Raw genomic sequence first — 19,921 nt, 5'->3', positions numbered from 1 at the left:
AGTACTTTTTGCTTCTACCCTCACTTCACACCCCTCTGTCTCTCTGCACTGGTTCCCATCCCCCTGTTGTGAACTAACCTCCTCATGCCTAGCCTCTTATTATATCAGGGGAACAGGGAGCACAACCTGCTCAGACGTCACTGATTATATCACGGGAACAGGGAACACAACCCGGTCACACGTCACTGATTATATCACGAGAACAGGGTACACAACCCGGTCACACGGCACTGATTATATCAGGGGAGAAGGGAACACAACCTGCTTAGACGTCACTGATCATATCATGGGAACAGGGAACAGAATCCGGACACACGTCACTGATTGTATCACGTGAACAGGGAACACAACACGGTCACACGTCACTGATTATATCAAGGAAACAGGGAACACAAGCCGATCACACGTCACTGATTATATTACGGGAACAGGGAGCACAACAAGGTCACACGTCACTGATTATGTCACGAGAACAGGGAATACAACCCGGTCACACATCACATATTATATCACGGGAACAGGGAACACAACTCGATCACACGTCACTGATTATATCACGGGAGCAGGGAACACTACCCGGTCACACGTCACTGATTATATCACAGGAACAGGGAACACAACCCGGTCACACATCACTGATTATATCACGGGAACAGGGAACACAACCCGGTCAGACGTCACTGATGATATCACAGGAACAGGGAACACAACCTGGTCACACGTCACTGATTATATCACGGGAACAGGGGACACAATTCCAGTCACACGTCACATTATATCACGGGAACAGGGAACACAATTCCAGTCACACGTCACTGATTATATCACGGTATGATGGAGCATAACCCGGTCACACGTCATTGATTATATCATGGGAATATAACCCAGTGACATTTCACTGATCATATCACGGGAACAGGCAACACAATCCGGTCACTTGTTACTGATTATTTAACGGGAACAGGGAACACTACCCGGTCACATGTCACTGATTATATCATAGGAACAGGGAACACAATCCAGTCACACGTCACTGATTATATCACGGGAACAGGGAACACAACCCTATCACACATCACTGATTATCTCATGGGAATACAAACGCGGTGACATGTCACTGATTATATCCTGGGAATATAATCCGGTGACATGTCACTGATTATATCTCGGGAACAGGGAACACAACCCGGTCGCACGTCATTGATTATATCACAGGAACAGGGAACACTATCCTCTCAGACGTCACTGATTATATCACGCGAATAGAGAGCACAACCCGGTCACACGTCACTGATTATATCACGGGAATATAACCCAGTGACATATCACTGATTATATCACGGGAACAGGGAACACAACCCGGTCACACGTCACTGATTATATCATGGGTATATAACCCAGTGACATGTCACTGATTATATCATGGGAACAAGGAACACAACCCGGTCACTTGTTACTGATAATTTAATGGGAACAGGGAACACTTCCCGGTCACACGTCACTGATTATATCACAGGAACAGGGAACAAAACCCGGTCAGACGTCACTGATTATATCACGGGAACAGGGAACACAACCCGGTCACACGTCACTGATTATATCACGGGAACAGGGAACACAACCCGGTCACACGTCACTGATAATATCGCGGGAACAGGGAACACAACCCGGTCACACGTCACTGATTATATCACGGGAACAGTGAACACAACCCGGTCACACGTTACTTAATATATCATTTGGATAGGGAACGCAACCCGGTCATACGTCACTCATTATATCACGGAAACAGGGAACAGAATCCGGACGCACGTCACTGATTATATCACGGGAACAAGGAACACAACCCGGTCACACGTCACTGATTATATCATGAGAAGAGGGAACACTACCTCGTCACACGTCACTGATTATACCACGGGAACAGGAAACACAACCCGGTCAGACGTCACAAATTATATCTTGGGAACAGTGAACACAACCCGTTCAGACGTCACTGATTATATCACAGGAGTTGGCCGTTCTACATGCTGACACGTTACTGATTACGCTTATTGCCAATTTACAAATCTAAAATAATGTAACAAAATAGACAACAATAGTAAATTAAAACATTTCCATCCCTATCTGGATGATATTTTTCCCTGCCCAATGATCCTGGAACACCTCCATGGTATCTGTGGACACAGGAAATTCTGTCTCCATGGTTACCTGCCACAGTCATACTGCAGAACATTGCCAGGCCAACAGCCTGTGTGGAGCCCTCCGCAGGATTCATCCACGAACCTTCGGCAGCGATCTTTGCAGCCCCTGAAGCAAATTTACTGAGATTTCCTTCTCTCCTTATTTTAAAATGTAACCAGAATTGGCCGCAGTTGCTGACTGACATGTGGAGTTTTTCCAGGTGACCGTCTGCAGTCCGGTTCCCAACGTCCGCAGTCTCCTGCGTCACCTGTGCCTCTGACACAGGCACAGCCTGGTGGGCCAACTGTTGCAGACTAACCCTCACTCTCTTTCTATCACAGGGACCTTCTCCAGCAGGGAGCGTCAGCAGTCGATGCGGCCATTGCCAGCATGCTATGTGACGGGCTGCACAATGCACACAGCATGGGGATTGGAGGAGGTTTCTACATGATCATTTACGACGCACCGAAAGGTGGGTGGTTGCTCAATTGGCCTTCTCCCTTCTGCATCCACCACCCTCTGCGACGGGTATCTGAGGGCCCTCAGCCACTTGCCTTTAGACACTCTCTCCCTAAGCCTTGGGCTGTTCAGCTCCTTGTTGTTGGGCAGTGGGAGAAAGCAGGATCATCCCCGATTTGGAGCAGGCACCTTTGTCTGAGGGAGGCAGTTGAAGTCATGGTGTAGAGGAACTGTTGTCATTGACCCGAGCCATGATCTCTATAAGACATAGGAACAGAATTTGGGGATTTGGCTCATTGAGTCTGCGTTAGGATTTCAGCGGCTGATTTATAACCCTCTCAGCCCACTCTCCTACTTATCCCCAGTAGCATTTGATGCCCTGACTAATCGCAAACCTATCCACCTCCGTTCTAAGCACATGAAATGAGGAATTGGATCCCAAGCATGCACTCCTGTCAGTAGACTACTGTCAGGAGGACCAGATGTTAAATCCCCAACAGGCCCCTTTAATAGAGAACAGCTTCTCTTATTCTTGGAGAAATGGGCCGGAATACAAGGATAGAGAAGATTTTGTGCCTTTCACTGAGAGAAAGTACAGTGTTCAACTCGAGTTCACAGGCTTTCACATGTTTGCATCTTTGAAGGAATTAATGATCGATGCATGATAAAGGAGGTGACAGTTTTTAACTCTTTTCAATCTTGTGCTTGTAAATTAAGCAGAGACACATGAGCAAGCTCAAGAATTTTACTTTAATCTGATTAAAATATTCAAATCCTCCCTTGTGAAATTTAAAAGTTTGGATGTCAAGATTCAACATATTTAGAAACTAAATATCTTGTCCTATATTTTTGCTTTATAATATTGTTCGAATTGAAATGTGAAAGAATTCAATCCTTAAGATTTACTGTTCACTTTAGATTTGATTTTAGATGGCGAGCAGTAGGCATTTGTATTCTATGAAGACAAGAAAACCCTGAAAAAGGAGCATGATATTTTGATGGGAAATGTGTAGTTCCTGTTGCGAATAAAACGTAATTATTGTAAAAAAAAACACAGACTTTTATAATAAGCAAATGAGAAGCTTTTGCTACATTCCTGTCTCTCATCAAGAATGCCACTTACAGTGTTGTAATGGAGGAAAACAGATAATGGGACTTGACTTAGGATTTTTTTTTCTGTTGGCAGCGATTTGGGGTCTTTTTAACTTTTGGATGAGTTTGTGTAGAAGCAGCACTAACCAGAGACTGTCACAGATGCTTAATACCAATGAGAAGGTATCTGAGAAGGGTATTGGTAAACTTAAAGGCATGAAGGCCAGAATTGAACTGAATAAGCAGCAACACCAAGATTCCATAAGAGCTGTCCAGTGCTTTACGCACTACGTTCTAAAGTGGATGCTGAACTGCAGAGCTTGGAGGCGTCTGGAATTCTCTCCAAGGTTGAGTGGAGCGGTTGGGCCACGGTCATTGTCCTGGTGATCAAGAAAAGGAAGGCCAGAGCTGTTCAGATACGTGGGGATTTCAAGGTGAGCATCAACCCAATGCTGTGTACTGTGCAGTATCCCCTGCCGTGAATAGAAGACATTCTTGCATCTTTGGCAGGTGAGGAGAAGTTTTCAAAGATTGACTTGTCACAAGCCTATCTGTAAATGCAGACTGAGGAGTCAAGCAGGAAGTTCCTCACAATCCACACTCACAAGGGACTGTTCCAGTACAATCATCTGGTCTTTGGTGTCCTATCAGCTACAGCAATTTGCAAAGAGCTCCAAGGTATCTCAGGAGTACAATGTTACCTTGATGACATCAGCATGACTGGCAAGAATGATGAAGAGCACCTCCAGAACCTTGGTAAAATGCCTTATTTGGTATTGTTGGAGGAAATGATATTATTTTGGAGACACATGATTTGCATATTTTGGCCTTTATGTCTCTTATAGCCAGGAGGGCATTGTTGCTTCAGTAGAAGGATGTCTCTCCGCCTACTCGTACTCATTGGTTACATGATGTTATATCATGTTTAAATTTAGAGAAGATTTGTTGTTCAATTTCTGAACTAAGACAAGGTTTTTTAACATTGTGGGGACCTTTTTTGAATTATTTTAAAAATCTTTGATTTACTATTAAGCACAGATGTTGGCTAACAATATGTTTTATTATATGATAAGGATTTTTTTTCCTTTTTTAACCAAACAGCTGTTTTTTATTCTGGTAGTGGGTTTAGATTTTTTTTGTATAATAAAATTATGTCTTTTCAATATTATGTTTAAATTTAATGTATATGGATATGGGGTAATGAGACTATATTTGTGATTCCAATATATTGTAATCGATATATATTATATATCCTACTGTACTCTATTCTTTTATGTAAGAATCAATAAAAATATTGAAAAAGAAAAGAAGAATGAAGAAGCCCTTAGTTTAATCTGGGGAATAAAGAAGTTCCACCTCTACTTCTACAGATAAAAGTTCACGCTAGTGACAGATCACCAGCCCCTTAGGTCCATATTCAGTCCCAAGAAGGAAATGCCAGTGATATCTGCTACCTGGTTACAATGTTGGCACTTTTCCTCGGAACCCACTCTGATCACATAGTGTTCAAAGGTACCAAACAACACAGCAATGCTGATGGCTAGTCACCTCTTCCGCTACTGGCAACGGAAGAAAAGTCTTCATACTGTGACTCAGCAAAAGTGTTTTACACCACATTGGTGGACCAGCTGCCAGTAACAAACTCTGAAATACAAAGGGAAACAAGGAATGACTCGACATTGTCAAAAGTCGATGACATCATCATGAAAGGATGGCCAGCTCATGGTTGCCAGAGTTCTCAGTGAGACGAGACTAACTGTTGGTATGTCGAAGAATGGTGATGTGTGGATCTCGTGTTGTGGTTCCCTCTAAGCTGCATACCAGAGTGCTAGAGAAACTGTATGAATGACACCTGGGCACAGTCAGGGCGGAGAGTCTCACCCGGAACTACGTGTGGTGGCCAGGAATAGATAAACATTGAAAACTTGGCCAAAAGCTATTTGGGATGCTAAAAAGTTCAAAATGCACCCTCACAGGCACTGTTACACCCATGGGAGTGGCTGTCATCACCGTGGCAAAAATTGCATATTGACTTTGATGGGCCATTCACGGACCCCATGTTCCTGATTACTGTGGATGTTCATTCAAAGTGGCCAGAGGTTACACCAATGAAACCAACCACCTCAGCAAAGACTGTCTCCATTCTGGGGAATTTCTTCATTTGAAATGGCTTATCAGAACAAATAATGAGTGATAACAGACCACAATACACATCAGGTGAATTCTGACTGTTCATGAAAAAACATGGCATCAGACATTTCAAGTCAGTTCAATGCTCTTCATGAGCAGGAGTCTGGGATCTCGTATAGACGCTCTGAAACCAGATCTACAGAGGTAAGTGCAGAATAAACAGTTCAGCCAGTTGTTAAATGAAGCAGCAAGGAGCATTGAGGTTGGACAGGAAGTCCTTGTGCATGATTACTGAGAAGACAAGTGGAGACCCAGTAGGATGGCTACAAGAACTGGACCACTGATGTACACAGTGGATGTTGGAGATCAGACATGGAGACGTCATGTGGACCAGATCCTGGATGCTCAACCACACCTGAGTCGACTGCATCCAACAAATCAGACACATTACAGACACTGGGCTTGCCCCTCAGTGATGATCTTGACACTAACAGCAATGTGGTACCGGCAATTGAGAACGTTGTCTTAGGATGAGACATTGACCAAACCTGATGCCAAACCACAGACCAGAGGTGCTATGAGAATGGCAACGTTATCATTGACAAGACACTCGCCAAACCTGATGTCACTCCACAGGCCAGAGACACCATCCTGAAAGAAGCAGGGTACCACCCAAAAGACTGAACCTTTACAACTGTGAAGTCAGTTATGGACCGTTATTGTGAAAGCATGTTTGTTTGGAATGTGGGTGTATGAAAGGGAAATTGAATGTTTTGTACATATGCAGTTTTATGTTGTTAAAGGAGGAGGAAGTGTAATGTATGGATTATTTCTTTTAGAGCAATGCCTTTCCTTAGCACTACTTATGGATGGTTGTCTGTGCCTGTGTATTGACCCGTCTCTCTCTCACTGCAATGTGAATATACCAATTAACACCACTTCCCGCATGTGTATTTTTATTTAAATGATATGTAGTTGCAAAGAGACAACACCAAGCTCATCTCCCTGGCCCGTAATATTCCTAGCATTAAAATAAACACATTGAACCTATCTGTCCTGTCTTGTCTATTTTGCATGCACGTGCTTGTCCTTCCTTATAGGTTTACTGGTCATGATATTTACCTTTCTCTCAATGTCTCAATCCAGTTGTTGGGTGAAGGTGATGTTGCATTGTCCCTAGGATGAGTGCTCAGGCTCCAGCTGATCACAGTCACAATGATCACAATGAGGGAGTTGGTACAATAATGATAAATGAGAACTGAAATGACAAATTTTAGAAAACACAATGTACACTCAAGCGCACTTCAGTTGGGACTACCCAGAACAACTTCTCAGGATTTAATTTCCATTAATGAAAGCAGGATTCGATACACTGCATGAGCATAAGTAGTTCTGATGAGGAGTATGTACTACTAAACTTAAATGAAAACACAACCCAGAAAAATGAAGGAATTATCACTACAGACAAAAAAATTAACTAGTGGAAGAGTGTGACTCCATGGAAGACATCCTTATGATCTGAACAGACTAGGTGTCAACAAGGAATACTTAATTAAATACCATCAAGACAATAAGTACAGAAAATGCCAAGAGAAATTAGAAACAATCTGACACATTACAGGATCCAGTAGCTGTTTAACTCAATCTGATTACTTACATGGGAACAATCAAATGGCAAACATCATTCACCAAAATCTTGCTTTACAAACTCGTACAACTCATGTCGATAGAAGATAATTCCAGTTGTAGAGTCAGAGTCCTACAGATATATTATTACAGACAGGACAATCCATTATAACCATCTGAATATAACAATACAAGATAAACAAGCAAGAATAACTTGCTTATAGATAGAGGCATTCCAAGCATCATAACATACAGAAGTCAATAAATGAAAAACATCGGAAATATGCGGAATTGTAAGAGGAAATTGAAAGACTATGGAACATGAACAGGGTATACATTGTCCTGATAATAATATCTACAACTGATGTCATCCCAAAGTCATGACACAATAGCATTAAATTTGAGATACACAGCAATATTTATGTACATCTCCAGAAAGCCACAATATTACATGCCACTAGAATAGTCTGAAAGTTCCTAGCGACTGAGTGTGCTTGGCTATGCCTGTACCTCAGGTTTTACCAGTCTGAGCTGAGAAAGAATAAAAATACAAGCATGATAATAATATTACAAAGTTGGATGTAGGGTGGGCTGGGAGGAGGGTGCAGAGGGGAATCAGAATCGGAATCACCAGCATGTGATGTGAAATTTATTCACTTAGGGTTAGGGTTCAGCAGCAATTCAATGCAATATATAATCTAGCAGAGAAAAAATAATAAATAAAATAAAAATAACAATAATAAATAAACAACTGAATCAATTCTATATATTGAATAGATTTTTTAAAAACATGCAAAAACAGAAATGCTGTACATTAAAAAAGTGAGGTAGTGTTCACGGGTTCAATATCCATTTAGGAATTGGATGGCAGAAGGGAGGAAGCTGTTCCTGAATCACTGAGCGTGTGCCTTCAGGCTTCTGTACCTCCTACCTGATGGTAAAAGTGAGAAAGGGCATACCCTGGGTGCTGGAGGTCCTTAATAATGGACGCTGCCTTTCTGAGACATCGCTCCATAATAATGTCCTGTGTACTTTGTAGGCTAGTACCCAAGATGGAGCTGACTAGATTTACAATCCTTTGCAGCTTCTTTCAGTCCTGTGCAGTAGCCCCTCCATACCGAAAGGTGATACAGCTTGCCAGAATACTCTCCACGAAGTTTTTGAGTGCATTTGTTGACATGCCTAACCTCTTCAAACTCCTAATGAAGTATAGCCGCTGCCTTGCCTTCTTCATAACTGCATCAATATGTTGGGACTGGGTTAGATCCTCAGAGATCTTGACACCCAGGAACTTGAAGCTGCTCACTCTCTCCACTTCTGATCCCTCTGTGAGGATTGGTATGGTTCCTTCATCTTACCCTTCCTGAATTCCACAATCAGCTCTTTCGTCTTACTGATGTTGAGTGCCAGGTTGTTGCTGCGTCACCACTCCATTAGTTGGCATACCTCAATCCCGTATGCCCTCTCGTCACCACCTGAGATTCTACCAACAATGGTTGTATTGTCAGCAAATTTGAAGATGGTATTTAAGTTATGCATAGCCACACAGTCATGTGTATATAGAGAGTAGAGCAGTGGGCTAAGCACACACCCGAGGTGCGCCAGTGTTGATCGTCAGCGAGGAGGAGGTATTATCACTAATCCGCACAGGTTGTGGTCTTCCGGTTAGGAAGTTGAGGATCTAATTGCAGAGGGAGGTACAGAGGCCCAGGTTCTGTAACTTCTCAATCAGGATTGTGGGAATGATGGTATTAAATGCTGAGCTATAGTCGATGAACAGCATCCTGACACAGGTGTCTGTTGTCCAGGTGGTCTAAAGCCATGTGGAGAGCCATTGGGATTGCATCTGCCATTGACCTATTGTGGTGATAGGCAAATTGCAATGGGTCGAGGTCCTTGCTGAGGCAGGAGTTCAGTCTAGTCATAACCAACCTCTCAAAGCATTTCATCACTGTCGATGTGAGTGCTACTGGGCGGTAGTCATTCAGGCAGCCCACATCATTCTTCTCAGGCACTGGTATAATTGTTGCCTTTTTGAAGCAACTGGTAACTTCCACCCGTGGCAGTGAGAGGTTGAAAATGTTCTTGAATACTCCAGCCAGTTGGTTGGCACAGGTTTTCAGAGCCTTACCAGGTACTCCATCTGGACCTTCCACCTTGCAAGAGTTCACTGTCTTTAAAGACAATCTAACATCAGCATCTGAGATGCAGATCACAGGGTCATCAGGTGCAGCAGGGATCTTCACAGCTGTAGTTATATTCTCCCTTTCAAAGTGGGCATAGAAGGCATTGGGTTCATCTGGTGGTGAAGCATCGCTGTCATTCACGCTATTGGGTTTCACTTTGTAGGAAGTAATGTCTCGCAAACCCTGCCACAGTTGCCGTGTGTTAGGGTTAGGGTTAGGGTTACTGCATGGGGGATATGGACAAGACGAGTGAATGGGCGTGGCTTATAGAAAATAATGCAGTCATCTGTCACTGACTTAGCTGACGTGAAACCTAAGTGGCAGAAATACAGTGAAATTACTTTACATGACAAAATAAATAAATAGTGTGAAAAAAGGAATAATGAGGTGGTGTTCACAGACCATTGGGAAATCTAATGGCAGAGGGAAAGAAGCTGTTCTCAAAGCACTCCGGTCGCTCCTCCCTAAAGGCCAATTTATACTTGTGTATCAAATTGTTGCTGTAGGTACGGCGTAGCCGCGAACCCTACGCTGTATCTACACTGTACTCTACGCCGTAGCCTAACGCGCACCTCCCCAAAAATGTAGCTACGTGTTGCGGTGACGCAGACCGCAACAACTGTGATCGGTCCGCTTGCTAGCATCGCATTTCCTCCTACGCTGCAATAGCTTCCCATTGGGCGACTGAAGGGCAGGGAAGACAACTCTGGCTGCAATGCTTTCCATAAAGCTTTACAGACCTCCGAAATTATGGAGGACCCTGCGCTTGACGCCAGTTTGTAGCTAGCTGTTACAGCCTATTGACTTCCACCTGAAGAAACTCAACACAGTGGCACAGAAACCCCACCACCAACTAGTGTGTTGGCGGTGAATTGCAGAGCGATGCAGACGCACCAACACACAAGTATAAATGCTCACAACGGCGTAGTCCCCTCGCGTAGGCTGCGGCGTAAGCTGGTACGCACAAGTATAAATCAGCCTTTATGGTAGTAAAATGGAGGAGTGCAAGTCTGGACGGTGAGGACCTTTAGCCGTGGATGCTGCACTTCTGATGCATCACCTCCTACGTAATGAGGACAGCTGTGTCCTATGATCGAACTGCCTAAACTTACTACCCTCTGCAGCCTCAGTAGTTTTTAAATAGTGAGAGCTTGAGAGGTGTTAGTGATTGGTGACCTTGTTAACACCTGGTTCAGTAGATGATTGGGAGTTTGTGGAAGAAAATGCTGAGGTGAAGGATCACACTTGATCTTACTGAATGGGGAGGAATGAACGTTGTTACGTGTGAAACACCACGATCAAGTGGCACTTGGTGAGCCTCCACAGAGGCCACCTTGACTGGTCCAGTAACACTGGTGTTGGCTGAGGGCAGATTAGTAGTGAGGCTGCCCCTAGGTCCATATCCCCCGATTCCTCTTTTGTCTCTGATGTTGCAGGGAGTGGGCAAACTGCACACTGTAATGAGTGGGGGAGGACGTCACCTGGTGAGAACCACAGGCTCATTTCTGTGGGCAGCCCACCTCCTGTGTTCCCGAAAGTTGAGGCTCTATCTCCCCCCCAGGTTCCAGCTCCTGCTGGGTTGTGGCTACATGACCCATGCTGCTTCAAACATTATCTAATTCTTCTTTGACAGGAACAGTCGAAGCCATTGATTCTAGAGAAGTGGCTCCAGCGAATGCATCACGAGATATGTTTGTCAATAAGACAGATGACCTGTCTCGTAAAGGTAAGCACAGACATTGATTCCAGTGTTCTTTGGCACCAGGGTCTGAATGAATTCCAAGTTTCCACTGAGCCCAGTCACCCCACAATCACTTCCAATTGTTTCTTCTTTCTGGTTGTTTGTAAGCCCTGATTCCAAGGGTTAAGTTCAGCAGAAGGTTTCTGCCAGCGTGTCGAAGAGTGTGGTTGTGTTTAGGAGTCAGTACATACAGTTTATGTATTCATTTCAAATCAATGTCACATCTACAGTAAATTACTATTTCAATCAACATTAAATTGTCTATGGTCATCCATCTAATGTAGCATCTAGCTTAGCAATTCATTTATACCCAAAACAGCCTTTCCAGGAATAAATCAATGAAGTTGTGCAGGAACCTCTAAGGCCATTGGATTACAATCAGGAATACAATCAGATACAGTGACCAGGCATTTCAGTACAAACAGCACACCTCTCCACTTACACAAAGCCTCTAGTTATGTGAGTCCTCTTGGTTATATATCGTGCTTGATTTACGTCTCCCTCTCCATCTATACACGGGATAGCCATCCTTTTAAACATCTCCTTCCATTTATTCCTAGGAAAAAAGGAATTAGGGAATGGTCAGAGGAAGGCTCCTTCAAACTAGGAATTAGTAAATGTACAGGCATCTGTAGGGCAAATGGGGGATTTCCAGGAATGGTGGATCCACTAGGGGCTCAAATGTGTTGCAGGTATTAATAATCACATTTTAATTTGAAACTGTAAAGGGTTTATGAATCCCCAAGCATTGTAGTGTTGTTATAGTCACCGAATAAAAAGAGGGTCTGCTGGAAGGAAGGCCATGTTGATTTACCTAGTTGTCTGAAGCACAACAGATGAGTCACAACCGGCAGGATCCCTAATTCATCTCAGCACTGGAGGTGTCTAACCTGTAACTGTTGCACCCTTACCAAGAGACAAGTGTCATCTACCCCGTGACGGGTTAAGGAACCAACAGAAATGGAAAACAGCTAGAGTCTGGTATTGGTGTTAACATAAGCGACTTTCATTAGTGACTACATAATACAGTCATTTATAACTGGATAAATCAAACAAGTTAGCAGTGTTACGTGTATATATGTGTGCAAGTATAACTCTCAAACTATTGAGCTTGGGGAAAACAAGGCTTAGAGTCTTGAGATGGTAAAGTATGAAAGTTCAGTTCATCCACAGAATAGGTGATAAGAGAGATATTTGTAATCCAAGGTAAATGTCGAGAGGAGGCAATTACATCGATATTCCACAGATTCCATAACAGCAATACAAAAGAGCAATAGTAGTAGGTTTTATCTCTGAAGTTGTTCCACTCCACACACGAAGTATCAACAGTGATCTGCAACGAATTTCCTTTCAACACAAGTGGTACCACACCCGAATTCAGCTATGTGTCATTCCAAAGTGGTGACCACAGGATATAAACAGAATCCACATATGGATTATCCCCAACAGTAGTCTATCACTAAGGGGACCCTCTTCAAGGGAACCAACCCCAAACACAATGTGATAGCCACTTATCCAGTTCCACAACATACAAAGTACAGTGATTTGCCACAGGGGTGTCTTTCTTCAGTGAACTACTACACCCAAAACAGGGGAACGCACAAGTGGTATTCATAAAGGTACTCCCCTCACCAGAGAACCCACTCCTGTGGATTAACTACGTGACAGGCCCACCTTCGTATTCAAATGGAACTCAAACTCACCTTTACGGGCTACTTAGAGAGAGAGTCCAAACAGTAACCTCTTTGTCACTAGGTTTCTTCTGTTTCAAACCTTCCTCTCCCCTCTTCTCTTCCTTTAAAGTTACCAAATGTGACCACAAAAAAGGAGACTGTCTTCTGTGCTGGAGTTATCAACCCAGGTGAGGATTGGACACACAAAAAACTCCCCACTGGTCACACCCTTTTCACACTGCGAGAGCCGCTGATCAATTCTCCTGATCGATCCTCCAAAAAACCACCTTTCTGTGGGCATAACAAAGCTCACCTAGTGTCCCAAACCATGTGTCTGTCAGTCTATTGATTGAGCTTCTATTTATCTCACCATACTGAACACCAACTGTCCATCAAATAGCTCCTCCCTTCTCTCTCTGTAAGAACACAGAAGCTGCCATTGTCCTTGCAGAAGTGTAAACATGCTGCAGAGAAACCATAACACTATCTCAAAGCAGTCTTCGCCTCTCTCTCTTAATAACAAGGTGCTTGTGTTGAATTCAACTCTCTCTCTCCTTTTAAAGGTATAGTCCATTTAAAAAAATGACCCTTAGGGGTACATAATACCAAGCAACATCTGCAATTGTGTCCACTCAAATGGTTTTCATTTTAGAAGTTCCTGATTGGTTATTTCTGTTTCTGCCTACAGGAGGATTGGCCATAGCCATACCTGGTGAAATGAGAGGATACCAACTCGCTCACCAACGGCATGGAAAATTACCATGGAAACGGTTATTTGAGCCAAGTATCAAACTTGCCAAAGAAGGATTTCCCATTGGCCGAGCTCTTGCAACAGCTATGAATGAATCTAGAGAGACCATTGAGAAAGACCAGTCCTTATGGTGAGTCCAGCACCGCACGGACAGAGCTGGGAATTAGACACTGGGCTCTCAGTGACAACAATTCAAGTCAGCTGCTCTCACTCCTGAGAGACCATAAGGCATTCTACATCTGTAGGTAGATGACATTCCAAATCTTTCAGCAGAGATTAACCAACGAAAAAATCAGCCCCTTCTGTTGGCAGTATATACGATTTATATTTGCATATATTGGTTTTGTTATTACAGAGGGATTTCATTCACAGAAACCAGTGACCGTAAGGAGTTATGAAAGGGGCTTCAAAGTTAGTAATTTCTGCATCACTTCCAGTGCCATGTGTTAAGAGAGCAAGCATAGAAAGAGATCAGATGAACGTGTGATTGAGAAACTGACGCGGGGGGCAGGGTTTCAGATGCTTGAATCATTGGGTCCTCTTCTGGAGTGGTGTGACCTGTACAAAAGGACCGGTTTCAAGATTCAAGATCGTTTAGTGTCATTTACAGTACAAAAGTGAGAACAGAATGATTGTTACTCCAGATCCGCTGCAGCACAAAGAAAAACGTAATAAGATAAAGAGCACAGTAGTAATAAAAACACAATAAATATAAAAACATAAGATAGCTTCTATACATAGATTGTTTGGTTGTATATCCATAAGGTGTGCCTGTACATAAGGTGACTCTGACAGGAAATGGTAAAGTAGTGGTGGGACGCGGGAGAGGTGGGTTAGTGGGTGGAGGTGTTGAACAGCCTTACTATTTGGGGAATTAACAGTTTTTGAGTTTGGTCTGGATGCTGTGTAGCCACCTCCCTGAGCAGGATGGGTGAGATCCTGCATAATGTTACGCCCTTTTCCAGCACTGCATTCATCTTTCTGTATAGAGTTCTTCATGGCCAGTAAGCTGGTGCGGGTGATGTGTTGGGCAGTTTTGATACCTGTTGTACAGCCTTCCTGTCTGCTGCAGTTCAGTTTCCATACCGTGCAGTGATACAACATGTTAGGATGCTCTCTTTTGTGCATCTGCAGAAGGACGTGAGTACAGATGTGCATCGTCCAGTCTCTTCAGCCTCCGCAGAAAGTAGAGTCGTTGGCGAGCTTTCCTGATTATGCATAATGTGTTCTGGGGCCTTGAGATGAAGTACAAGGTGTACGCTCCAGGAGTTTGAAACTGCCCGCAGTTTCCACTGCTGTTCCACCGATGTAAAGAGGGGTGTGAGTTCTCCAGAAGTCAATAACCACCTCCTTTGTTATATTGACATTGATGACACCAGACCTTGAGCTCTCCCATGTGCTCTCTGTAGGCCATGTCTTTGCTGTTCATGATGAGCCCATAACTGGATGGGAACCAATATACAGTTCACTGGTGCTACTCCAGACAGCTTAGCAAATCATAAATACAAGAAATTCTGCAGATGCTGGAAATCCAGAGGAGCACACACAAGATTCTGGAGGAACTCAACAAATCAGGCAACATCTACCAGGATGCTGTCCGGATTAGAGGGTGTGTTGTAGTGTATTCAATATTTGAGTATAATTGTAAAGATATTGTTTGATTAAACATTCTTTATGGATTATACACGAGAAGTACATAAATGCATACCTCATTACACCACTATGTCATATGTGAGCTTAAGTGTACACAAGTTTTCTTTTAATTAGTTTCCGCAGCTGCAATACATAACAGTGGTAATGAAGAAGGTTTAACATGAACCCAAGACGTCTACCTACCTCTTGAAGTACAGCATGTTTTTAATTTGGAAGCGAGGAGAGACTTCTGAGTTTAAAAAAAAGCACAGCGCTATTTTTCTTCAGAAAGGGAGAGAGATGACTGAGTTTTTTAAAAAAGGCAGAAAATAAATGAAAACAACAAGCAACAGGTATGGCCACAGGTTCTTTAACAGTGAGTACCATGTGATAAATATAATTTTTTTAAAAAGAAGCAGAAATGGCTGGCTATATTTGAAAGGTCGATGTGTTCGATTTACACAACAGGCAAAATCACATGATGTATACTGAATGAATTGAACAGTATTTAGAAGCAAATTAAATAGCTAATGGAAAGCCAGTTCCAGGGTTACTGGATGCAATAGGTGGAAAAGCAGAAGCAGAAGTAGAAGTAGAAGTGCTTAGTAGAAGTTTAACTGCTCCAACCAAACCAGCTGAAATGAGCTTTACTGATATCATGAATGTAATGCAAGAACATTTAGAACCAAATGCTTTAGGTTTCATAAGTGGAATCAAAAGGGAGGGGAGTCCGTTCCAACATATGTAACTGGATGGAAGAAATTATTTGAGCATTGTCAGTTCAGCTAAGTGATGAACTGAGAGATCATTTAGTTCATGGAATCTTACAAGAAAGCATTGAAAAATGGATCCTAACTGAAGTATAACTCAGATTTAAAAGAACAGTTGAAATCACTGTATCAACGGAAACTGCAGCCATACACAATTGAGTTGCAGTCAGGAATGAAAGGGAGTGTGAACAAAATTGCAATGTCTAAACAGAAACCTGCCTGGCTGAAATAAATTACATTACTGTTGTGACAGGGGCTCACATACACCAGACCAGACCAATACAGGATTAAAGGTGAAACTTGCAGAAAATGTAACAAAGTAGGAAACATACAAACAACATGTCCAGCAGACAAAAATAAATGGACTGGGCAGGGAAGAGAAAAAGTCAAGATGCAGTTTCAAAATGAGAAGTAATCTGCATGCTTTGATGAAAATTCTGATAATGATGAGAGTAACACAGGACAGGGTAGCCTTGAGATTCACAATGTGAAAACTAACAGGAGACAAGCAAATCACATTGTGAAAGCTAACAGGAGACAAGCAATTCACATTGTGAAAACTAACGGGAGACAAGCAATATGGTTTATACCAGAAGTGAATGGCAAACTAATTAATAAGGAACTGGACACTGGCTCAGCTGTTTCAGTCATTCCACAAAATAAGTTTGAATGACAATTCAAAGATATAGAACTGAAGCCTGCTAAGACCTAAAAACGTTCTGGAGAAAAGATAACTCCTGCAGAGACAACATCCGTAACAGTGAAATGCAACAACCAACAAGCCACATTGGGCTTGTATGCATTAGAAACAGGAGGGCCAGCATTGTGGGGAATGATTGACTGAGACAACTACAACTTGGTTAGAGATCCATCCACCATTTGCACGCCACTTCCCCTGCAATAGAGTCTACTAAAGGGAATTACGAAAGATACTGGATGACACCACGGCAGTGTTTAAGGATGGCATGAGAAAACTCAAACATGTCAAGAGGAAAAAAAAACTGTTAACTGAAAATGCCACACCTAAATTTTACAAAGCACATCCAGTTCCTTACACTGTCTGTGATAAAGCAGCCAGTGAGTTAGATCGCATGAAGGCTGAAAGAATTCTTTCCAAGGTTGAGTGGAGCCCATGGGTAATGCCAGTGGTCCCAGTAGCCAAGAAGGACAGGTCTGTCAAGGTCTGTGATGATTCTATTCTCACAATATCAGTACTGAAAGTCGATCAATACCTTCTTTCCGGGGCAGGGGATATATTTTCGAGGGAAGCACTTCAGCAAAATGAACTTAGCTGAGGGCTACCTACAGATGGAGATGGAAGTACAGTCTAAAGTGTTTCTCACCATAAACACTCTCAAGGGGCTTTATCACTATAATAGGCTTGTTTCTGGGGGAGCACCTGCACCTGCACTCCGACAGGAAGCTGGAGACCAGGTGCTGCTTGTTTCTGGGGGAGCACCTGCACCTGCACTCTGACAGGAAGCTGGAGACCAGGTGCTGCTTGTTTCTGGGGGAGCACCTGCACCTGCACTCTGACAGGAAGCTGGAGACCAGGTGCTGCTTGTTTCTGGGGGAGCCTCTGCACCTGCACTCCGACAGGAAGCTGGAGACCAGGTGCTGCTTGTTTCTGGGGGAGCACCTGCACCTGCACTCTGACAGGAAGCTGGAGACCAGGTGCTGCAAGGCTGCTCAGGCTCTCAGTGTTACCTGGATGACATCACTGTTACCAGTGACGGTGACAAGGAGCCCTTCCAACATCTCAAGACAGTGTGAAAGGATGAGAAGATTATGGGCTCAAGTGAGAATTCTTTAAATCAAGCATCACTTACTGTGGTTACTCTATTGACACAGAAGTATTACACAATTGTGCTGAGAAAATTCAAGCAGTGGTGGATGTCCCAAGGACAACGGATGCACACGTTGTATTTGTCAATTACCATAGGTTCTTGCTGAACCTGGCTACTGTGCTCCACCCCTCGAGCTCATTACTACAGATCGGGAAGAAATGGCAATGGACAAATTAGCAGTGTGAGGTGAAGGAAATGATGACACTAGACACTATACCCACACATTATGATCCACATTGTCTGGAAAGAAATCATATCAGGAAGAAATGGCAATGGACAAAGCAGTGTGAGGTCAGACACTGTGATCCTGGAGTTCAGTGAAGCTTGCCTGTGATGCCTTGTCTTATGGAATACAGCTGGTGCAGACATGGCTCACGTTATCCATGATGGAAGTGAATGCCCCATAGCCCTTGCATCATGTCTCCATACCATTGCAGAGAAAAATTACGCACAGATTGATAGAGAGGCTTTGAGTCTGGTTTGGGGTGCAAAACACTTCAATCAGTACCCGTATGGGAGAGAGTTTACCATCAGTACTGATCATCAACCACTACTGTCCAATTTCAATCCACAGCAGCAGCACGAATACAGAGATGGGCTCTGTTTCTTGGAGGACACAATTACAATGTCAAATCCAATTTAGAAATGTTGATGCATTGTTTCATTTACCTTTGGAAAAGGAAATAGCAGAAAAACTGACAAAACAGGGCACTCGTTAGCGTATTCTCCCTAATGCAAATTAAAAGGCACACTATTACAGCAGAGACGATCCAAAGGGACACCAGAAAGGATGCCACACTGTCTCAGGTCTACCTGATGACCCAAAATGTCTGGAATGTGCAGCAGAAGTTCCAGTTCTGGGAGTGTGGTTCAGGGCAAGGGAATTCTGATTGCATTGTGGGTAGAAGAGAAGGAATCAATTTACTAACTAGAAAGTATATCTTACATTCTTTAATACAATATGCTGGTCACGTATCACTAGAAGAGGCTGCTCGTAGATTCCACAACAAAGACCTTCAGTGGACTCTCACTGTGACCAGAGCTTCACACAGTACTCCAAGTGCAGTCTGACTGAAGTGCACACAGTATTCCAAGTGCAGTCTGACTGTATTGAAGTGCACAGAGTACTCCAAGTGCAGTCTGACTGTATTGAAGTGCACAGAGTACTCCAAGTGCAGTCTGACTGAAGTGCACACAGTACTTCAAGTGCAGTCTGACTGAAGTGATAGTGACATGGTCACGAGGCAGTTAGCAAAATGCTATTACAGCCCAGCTGTATGATAGGATGCAGTCCTGCTACTATTTGTAAGGAGTTTGTAAGTTCTCCCTGTGAACATGTGTGTTTCCTCTGGGTGCTTTTTTAGAATAGTACGGCACAGTACAGGCCCTTCGGCCCACAATGTTGTGCCAACCCTCAAACCCTGCCTCCCATCTAACCCCCCACCTTAAATTCTTCCATATACCTGTCTAGTAGTCTCTTAAATTTCACTAGTGTATCTGCCTCCACCACTTACTCAGGCAGTGTATTCCACACACCAACCACTCTCTGAGTGAAAAACCTTCCTCTAATATCCCCCTTGAACTTCCCACCCCTTACCTTAAAGCCATGTCCCCTTGTATTGAGCAGTGGTGCCCTGGGGAAGAGGCGCTGGCTGTCCATTCTATCTATTCCTCTTAATATCTTGTACACCTCCATCATGTCTCTTCTCATCCTCCTTCTCTCCAAAGAGTAAAGCCCTAGCTCCCTTAATCTCTGATCATAATCCATACTCTCTAAACCAGGCAGCATCCTGGTAAATCTCCTCTGTACCCTTTCCAATGCTTCCACAT

At 43.3% G+C, this 19,921-nt stretch overlaps 1 protein-coding gene across 1 annotated transcript in view; it reads left to right on the top strand.

Annotated features, from left to right (window-relative positions):
- Window positions 1-19,921, top strand: part of LOC140193280 (glutathione hydrolase 1 proenzyme-like) — a gene marked incomplete at its 3' end in the record, with an annotated part of 319,360 nt that overhangs the window by 122,438 nt on the left and 177,001 nt on the right. Inside the window, exons 2-4 of the mRNA XM_072250649.1 lie at window positions 2,526-2,656; window positions 11,311-11,403; window positions 13,780-13,972. Of these exons, the coding sequence (XP_072106750.1) occupies window positions 2,526-2,656; window positions 11,311-11,403; window positions 13,780-13,972 (417 nt within the window). The remainder of the gene's footprint in view (window positions 1-2,525; window positions 2,657-11,310; window positions 11,404-13,779; window positions 13,973-19,921) is intronic.

Source organism: Mobula birostris, unplaced genomic scaffold (genome assembly GCF_030028105.1).
Source record: "Mobula birostris isolate sMobBir1 unplaced genomic scaffold, sMobBir1.hap1 scaffold_497, whole genome shotgun sequence".
Taxonomy (NCBI): Eukaryota; Metazoa; Chordata; class Chondrichthyes; order Myliobatiformes; family Myliobatidae; genus Mobula; species Mobula birostris.
Note: the sequence above shows the minus strand (reverse complement) of the source record. Positions and strands in the feature narration are given on the sequence as shown.